The 8,730-nt window shown below is 41.9% G+C and overlaps 1 protein-coding gene across 2 annotated transcripts in view; it reads left to right on the top strand.

Moving 5' to 3' along the window:
- The window catches only part of ZNF264 (zinc finger protein 264), a 55,274-nt gene that overhangs the window by 16,809 nt on the left and 29,735 nt on the right, over positions 1-8,730 (top strand). The window contains exon 4 of one of the 2 annotated variants that reach the window (XM_011932408.1): positions 1,170-3,122. The exons of the other annotated variant lie outside the window; for it this stretch is intronic. Within the exon in view, the coding sequence (XP_011787798.1) occupies positions 1,170-2,797 (1,628 nt within the window). The 3' untranslated portion in view covers positions 2,798-3,122. Of the gene's footprint in view, positions 1-1,169; positions 3,123-8,730 lie in introns of those variants that run through there. 2 annotated transcript variants of the gene reach the window in all.

Below are 8,730 nucleotides of genomic sequence, written 5' to 3'. Positions count from 1 at the left end.
GAGCCACCGCGCCCGGCCATGGCAGCTCTTCTTCACAAGCATAGGACTCACTTTGTTGAGCACCTCTTACTGGATAACTGATTTCTTCCTACCCAGGATTAGCCAAGCTCAAGGTTTAGGACATAGTCCTCTAAGACTACCAGGTCTGTCCAACTCTACTGACACCGACTACAATTTGGGTCCCAAAGCCATTGTCAGGTTCACTAATTAGCTGAAAAGACAAAACTCCCTAAAACCTATTTTAGTTACAGTCATGTTTATTACAGCAAAGGGAACAAATTAGAAGTGACACAGAATGTTGGGTTGGAAAGATTCCCAACACAAAGCCTTAGTGTCTTCAGGAACTCACTGTGCCCCAGTCTGGCATATGGCAATATGAGCTTAGAGTGTTGCCAACCCAGGAAACTCACCGGCTCTTCATGGTCCACAATTGTACTGAAGCCTCATTCCATAACCACAGTTGATTGTCTCATCACCTGTGTGGCTCGGTCCCCAGCATGCCATCCTTTCCAGAGATTCAGCGTTCACATTGTGACTTAAGCCCTAACCTTCTAATCACGTGGCTTAGCTTTCTGGTGTGTCCAGACCTTAACCTGATCAGGATAAACTGTGGAGGGGTCCATAATGAGTTACCTGTTTGCATAAACTGCCAGATGGGGCCGTTGGGTCCCACCATGAGGAAGAACATTTTGGAAATACTCGGTGTTTACAGGTTACTTTCCACGACTTCACACAAAAAACATTCTTCTCTTTGGGGATTAATTTTTTTGTTACTCGCTTCCTGTCTTCCATGTAGGCTCATTAGGTGCTCCTTCCTCGTGTTCTTGTAGCAAGACAGCATGTCCTCGCTTAGTTGCCCAGAGGAAGCTTACCACGCACAGTGTCGTCATTACTCTGTCTACTCAGGTCCAGTCTGTAATTGTGAAGGTGACTCCACAGACAGACGCATTGTCTCCTGACTCTGCCTCTGCCCCTAGGTCTCCCTTTCAGAATATCCCAAGTCCACGGACCAGGATAGAAAGAAATTGCAAACCATAGAATTTGAGATACAGAAAATAGCAGACACAGAGGCAATGTTTTTATCTACGGTTTTTCATAGAAATGGTAATACTCTTTTTTCCATGTTGTTCTTTACTAACAGGCCCTTTTGTGTGCTGGATTTCTTTCAGGCGACAAAGGAAAACCGAAGACCACAGAACCTACCACTTGTGAGCCAGCCTTGTCAGAGGGAATCTCACTTCAGGGACAACTGACAGAAGGAAACTCAGTGGACTCCCAGTTGGGGCAAGCCGAGGATCAGGATGGGCTATCAGAAATGCAGGAAGGACACCTCAGACCAGGAGTAGATCCCCAGGAGAAGCCTCCTGGGAAAATGAGCCCTGCGTGTGATTATTTAGGGACAGCTGACGGTGTGTGTTCGAGGACTGGACAGGAGCAAGTCTCTCCAGGAGATACAGTCCACAGCCATAACTCATGTGAGGCCGGTAAAGATCCCATGATGCAGGAAGAGGAAAATATCTTTAAATGCAGTGAGTGTGGAAAAGTATTCAACAAGAAACACCTCCTTGCTGGACATGAGAAAATTCACTCTGGAGTGAAGCCCTATGAATGCACAGAATGTGGGAAAACCTTTATTAAGAGCACACATCTCCTGCAGCACCACATGATCCACACTGGGGAGAGGCCCTACGAGTGCATGGAGTGCGGAAAGGCCTTCAACCGCAAGTCATACCTTACCCAGCACCAGCGGATTCACAGTGGAGAGAAGCCTTACAAGTGCAATGAATGTGGAAAGGCCTTCACCCACCGCTCCAATTTCGTCTTGCATAACAGGAGACACACGGGAGAAAAATCCTTTGTGTGCACAGAATGTGGGCAAGTCTTTCGACACAGGCCGGGTTTTCTCCGGCACTATGTCGTTCACAGTGGTGAGAACCCCTACGAGTGCCTGGAGTGTGGCAAGGTCTTCAAACACAGGTCATACCTCATGTGGCACCAGCAGACTCACACCGGGGAGAAGCCCTATGAGTGCAGTGAATGTGGGAAGGTCTTCTTGGAGAGCGCAGCCCTGATTCACCACTATGTCATCCACACTGGGGAGAAGCCCTTTGAGTGCCTCGAGTGCGGGAAGGCTTTCAACCACCGATCATACCTCAAGAGGCACCAGCGGATTCACACTGGGGAGAAGCCCTTCGTGTGCAGTGAATGTGGAAAGGCCTTCACCCACTGCTCTACTTTTATCTTGCATAAAAGGGCCCACACTGGAGAAAAGCCTTTCGAGTGCAAAGAATGTGGGAAAGCCTTTAGCAATCGGAAAGACCTCATTCGCCACTTCAGCATCCACACTGGAGAGAAGCCCTATGAGTGCGTGGAGTGTGGAAAGGCCTTCACGCGCATGTCAGGCCTCACGAGGCACAAGCGGATTCACAGTGGAGAGAAGCCCTATGAATGTGTTGAGTGTGGGAAATCGTTTTGCTGGAGCACAAACCTCATTCGACACGCCATCATCCACACTGGAGAGAAGCCGTATAAATGCAGTGAATGTGGAAAGGCCTTCAGTCGCAGCTCATCCCTCACTCAGCATCAAAGGATGCATGCTGGGAAAAATCCCATCAGTGTAACAGATGTGGGAAGACCTTTTACAGGTGGACAAACCTCAGTTACCCTTCGAGAACTTCTTTTAGGGAAGGACTTTTTGAATGTAACCACTGAGGCAAATGTTTTGCCAGAGGAAACATCTTCCTCTGCGTCTGATCAACCATACCAAAGAGAAACCCGTCAAGTGTCTTCACTGTGAGAAAAACCTGTTGCTGAATATTACTTGTCATCTGAAGAGTCATATTAGAAATTCATTCAGTCTAGAGCCTTATTCTCCATCTGATAATTTATCCTGGAGAGAGACCCAGTCGTTATTGTGCACATAGGAAAACCTTCAGCTGCATCTTTCTCCTTAGTTTACAGTGCAATGTTATCTCAGGAATTATTTTTAAAAGGAGGAGGAGACAGAGAAAATGAAATGCAAGCACAGATCTTTTCAGACTTCTCGGCCAAGCCTATGGTGCTTTGTCTTAGATTTCTTAATGTGTTTGGGGAAGGGAAATGTTTCAAGGTAAAGGGCCTTGACCCTTTTTGTGCTTGTGTGTACATTTATTGCTATCCAGTGTCAGAATTGTTAGTTTAGGAGAAGTCTGCAAACTTTAATCGCACATCTTCTGTGTTCCACAGTAGTACTTACTCTTGAGAAGCGTAATTTTATGACAACTTAGGAGGCTTGAGCCATGAAATACTCACGTTTAAGTCAGTAAGGATACACATATTAACACTCAGGCTTTTTTCTGGATGCCCATCTTTTGGTTTACTTCATCACCGTGGCCGTATGGTAAATTTTTATTTTTTAAATTTTAAAAAATTACGTAGCTCAGAATGTCAATGGTAAATTTTTAAATTGAGGAAAGTGATTCTTCTTTGCTCTTTAAAATTGACAGCATTTCTAGTTCCTTTGACATTCCATATAATTTTTAGGATTCGTTTGTACGTATTTACAAAACAGTCTTAGATTTTTACAGAAATTGAGTTAAATCTGTGGATTAATCTGTTAAGAATTGGTATCTTTACTGTGTTGGGTTTTGTAGTTCATGAGTTCAGGAGTAGGTCTCTTAATTTATAATAGCTAAGCATTCCTCAAAGTATTTCATTAATGTTAACATTTTCAGCATATAGATCCCTATGCATTTTTGTTAGAATTTGCATCCTAGTGTGCTTTGTGTGTGTGTGTGTGTGTAAGTTGAGTGATTGTAAATGGCATTGATGTTTGAACTTTGAATTGCACACAATTTTTGGTAGTATACAGAAATATAATTTTTTGGACATTGTTTTGCTACCCTGCAACCTTGCTGAATTCACTTATTATTTTTAGCTAATTCTTTTGACAGAGTCGTTGGACTTTTCTATATAGACATGTCATCTGCAAATACAGACCATTTTTTATCTTTCATCTTATCTGTATACTTTTTGTTTCCTTTTTGTTTGTCTTACTGCATTGCACAAGCTGGGACTTTCATTATAACGTTGAATAGGAATAGTGAGAAAGGCCATCCTTTCCTGTTTGCTGATAATAGGGGGAAAATGTTCAGTTTTTTGTTTTTTTGTTTTTTGTTTGAGACAGGGTCTCGCTCTGTCACCCAGGGTGGAATGCAGTGACACAATCTTGTCTCACCATAGCCTTAAGTTCCCCGGCTCAAGTGATCCCACCACCTCAGCCACCACCACCCCACAGTAGCTGGTACTACAAGCACGCACCACCACGCCCAGCTAATTTTTGTATTTTTTTGTAGAGACAGGGTTTCATCATGGTGCCCAGATTGGTCTCGAACTCCTGGGCTCAAGCAATCTGCTTGCCTGGGTCTCCCAAAGTGCTGGGATTACAGGCATGAGCCAGAGGGCACAGCATGTTCAGTTTTCATTATAAAGTATAATGTAAGTTTTATAAAACACATGTTCTCTATAAGCATAAAAAATGTCCTCTGTTCCCAGTCTTCTGAGATTCTGTGTTGCTATGAATGAGTGTTCAATTTTGTCCAGTGCTTTTTCTCCACCAGTTGTCATCATGCTATTTTGCTTCTACATCCTTTTGTTTCTTATGTTCTAAACGTCTTGTGTGTGGTTTTGATGTCTAAGTGATCTTGACATTTCAACATTAATTGGAAAGAGTTCTCTTCTAATTTTTGGAAGACTGTGTATAATTGGTGTTATTTGTTCTTGTCACGTTTGATGACCTCTAGTCAACCATTGGGCCAGAGGTTTTTCTTCCGGAGGCTTCTACATTACATATTTATTTTTTTGGATAGGTAGAACTAGTCAAAGTATCTGTTTCTTGTGTGATAAATTTTGATAGTCTGTCCTGTTGAAGGAATATTTCATCTATATTTGTAGCATTCCCTTATTCTTTTTTGATAGCAAGATCTGCACTTATATCATTTTATTTTTAATATTTAAAATGTACATACTCGTTTTATGATTGAGTCTTCTTAGACATTTATCAGTTTTATTGTGCACCATGCTGAAAGATGTAATTTTTGCTTCATCTGTCACTTCAAAGAACTAGCACTTTATATTAATGATTTGTCTCTTTCTATTCTTGATTTCTTTGATTTCTGCTGTGATCTGTATTCTTCCACTTGCTTTGGCTCTTTGTAACTTTTCAAAGTAGGTTTTTAGATTATTGATTTGAGATTTTTTTGCTTTTTTTAATGTAAGCATTACATTCTATAAATTTGCCTCATATCACTGTTAGTTTAATCCCACAAGTTTTAATGTTTTCATTACATTTTACTCAATTCTAATAGTTTTTATTTTTTGAGACATTCTCTCTTAGCCAGGAATTATTTAATAGTATGTTTAATTTTCTGGTGTTTGGCATACTTGTTACTGATTTCTAATTTGTTTCTTGTTTGATCTGACTCTTTAAATGTGTTAACATGTTTTTTTTATGACCCAGTTTAGGGTCTATCTTGTTCCGTATAGCTGCTTGAAAAGAATGGGTGTTCTACTGTTACTGGGTGGAGTGTCTATAAATGTCTCGGTGATCCTGCTCATTGTTATTCAGGTCAGCTGTTTCCTTGCTGATTTTCTTTCCGGCATTTCTGTCACTTACTGAGAGGGGTGTTGAAGTCCTGAACATAGGCCGGGAGCGGTGGCTGACGCCGGTAATCCTAGCACTTCGGGAGGCCAAGACGGGCGGATCACCTGAGGTCAGGAGTGTGAGAGCAGCCTGGCCAACATGGCAGAACCCCATCTCTACTAAAGATGCAAAAATTAGCCAGGCATGGTGGTGTGTGCCTGTAATCCCAGCTACTGGGGGACTGAGGCAGGAGGATCGCTTGGGAGGCAGAAGTTGTAGTGAGCTGAGATCTTGCCACTGCACTCCAGCCTGGGCAACAGAGCGAGACTCCGTCTCAACAACAACAACAAAAAGTCCTGAACATAATTGTGGAAGTATGTTGCTCTTTTAAGTTCTATCACTTTTTGTTTCGCAAAGTTCAAAACTGTGTTGTTTGGTACATATACGTGTAGGTTTGCCAAGTCTTCATGGTGAATTGACTCTTTTATCATTATGTGATGTCCTTTTTTTGTCTTTTAATAGTCTTGTCAATACTTTATCTAATATTCTTATAGTGACTCTTGCATATTTTGATTAATGTTTGCATGGTTAATATTTCTTCAATTTTAAAGCTTACTTGTATCATTACGTATGAAGTCAGTTTCTTTGAACAGCATATACTCAGGCCAAGCTTTTTAAAATTCATTTTGCATATTTCTGTTCTAATTGGTATATTGAAATCATTTAAATTAAAATAATTATTGATATTTTAGGGCCTAAATGTGCCCGTAAATGATTTTTGTGTTCCTTTTTTATTGTTCCTCTCTTTGTTATTTGGGGTTGTTTACTAGTTTTCCTGTAGATTACTTCAACTTTTTTTTTTGGAATTTGATTTGATATATATGTAGTAGTATTTTTTAGTATAGATGCTCCTTGACTTATGATTGGGTTATGTCACAATAAACCCATTGCAAGTTGAAAATAATACGTCAAATATGCATTTAATACACCTACCCTACTGAACATCATAGCCAATCTTGCCTTCAGCATGCTCAGAAAATTTACGTTAGCCTGTAGTTGGGTAAAATCATCTAACACAAGGCCTACTTTATAATAAAGTTACTACAAAGAGTTTTTTTTTTTTTTTTTGAGACGGAGTCTCGCTCTGTCACCCAGGCTGGACTGCAGTGGCGCCATCTCGGCTCACTGCAAGCTCCGCCTCCCGGGTTCACGCCATTCTCCTGCCCCAGCCTCTGGAGTAGCTGGGACTACAGGCGCCCGCCACCTCGCCCGGCTAGTTTTTTGTATTTTTTAGTAGAGATGGGATTTCATCGTGTTAGCCAGGATGGTCTCGATCTCCTGACCTCGTGATCCGCCCGTCTCGGCCTCCCAAAGTGCTGGGATTACAGGCTTGAGCCACTGCACCCGGCCTAAAGATGTCTTTATATTTCCTTCATTCCCAAAGAATATTTTTGTGGAATATAAGATTCAGAGTTGGCAGTTGTTTTCTTTTAGACTTGAGAAACGTGTCTCTCTGTTCTTTCCATTATGGTTTAGTACAAGATTCCACTACCATTCAAATACTAATTCCTTATTTTGTAATGCATCAGTTCTGTCGAGCTTCATTCAAAGTGTTTTTCATTGCCTGTAGTGTTCGTAAGTTCGACTGTGATGTGCATGGCATGGAATTTTTTGAGTGTATCCTATTTGGTGCTCCCTGGTGCTTGCCTCGCTTTTTGATCTACAGGATTATGCCTTTTGCCAAATTTGGGGAACTTTCAACTATTATTTCTCCAAATATTTTTTCACCGCCAGTCTTGTCTCTGTAGGGACCTCAGTAACATGAATGGCAGATCTTGTTTTACACTCCCATGGGTCGTTCAGGCTCGCATCTTTTTTCTTTTTCCAGTCTGTTTTCTCTGTTGTTAACATTGATTAATTTCTATTGACCTTCCATGGTCCTCACTGGTGGTTTCCTTTGTCATACCTAATCTGTTGAGTTCGTGCAGTGAGTTTTCATTTTGGTTTTGTATTTTCCAGTTGTTTGATTTCCATTTGGTTCGTGTGTGCACCTTCTGTTTCTTTGCTTATTTTTTAATGCCAAAGAAAGACTCTCAGAGAATAGACAACTGTATTCCAAAGGCATGGTTCTCTGGTGGTTTGTCTTGACATTTGAATAGAAATGTTAAAACTATCTGGGGGAATAGAAAGTCCACAGTCTTCTGAGTTGTGCTACACCAATATTTCTATGAACAGATCTTACAACTGAGAGTGATCTGCAGATTGTTCAGAGTCGTGTTCTCCATGGAGCGTTTGTAAAGTTCCCTAGCTCTCTAAGCCTTGTATCCTCAGGAAGGAGTCACCTCTCTTCCAGGATCACTCTTGCCTTTTGTTATTGGACACATTTTCCCACCTCCTGCCCCGTCTTTCTGGGCTCTCTGTCATACTTCCTCGCCTAGTCTTTAACTGGTCTCTGATAACCCGATTTTCCCCCCATAATCTGTATCTGTGTTCAGGTCTCTATCCTCATCCCAAAATGGGTTCCACCCCACTTGCCCATCAGTCTCTGCCCATTTCTTCTGTCTCCCACAGACGCGGTCTGTGTAGTTGTTCTGCACACTACCTGTCCCCACCCCTTCTCGTTTCTCACTCCACAGACAGCTGCAGGAAGGCTTCCATCATTTGTCCTCTTACTTCCTTGTTAGAACTTTGTACTGCCGACCACCGCTCTGACCTGAAGCTTCTTTCCTGGCTTCTGAAAGTTGCTTTCTCCTCCAGAGGGTCTGTGTCTTCCTTCCAACTCTTAAACATTTTTGTTTCCTAGAATCCATCATTGGTCGTTGCTATTTCACTTGCTGTGATTTCTGTGAATGAGATGGTTCCCGCTGAAGACGTGTACTTTCGATGATCTACAGAATTTCCCAAATCTGTGTCTCCAGACTGGATGTTTCTCATGTCTGTGGCCCACTGGGCGTCTTCTGCACTTTCTCTGCATTTGTAAACACAGCCTGTATGCATGTCCGTGTGGCCATGGCCCTGGCCGTGGGGATGAACCCATAATTCTCATGAGAGCAAGCGAACGTAGTGTGGCTGTGTGTCAGACATTGTTGCGATTTTTTTTTTTTTTTTTT

This window comes from Colobus angolensis, unplaced genomic scaffold (assembly GCF_000951035.1).
Source record: "Colobus angolensis palliatus isolate OR3802 unplaced genomic scaffold, Cang.pa_1.0 Scaffold96, whole genome shotgun sequence".
NCBI classification, from domain to species: domain Eukaryota; kingdom Metazoa; phylum Chordata; class Mammalia; order Primates; family Cercopithecidae; genus Colobus; species Colobus angolensis.
This window is presented reverse-complemented; position numbering and strand designations above follow the sequence as displayed.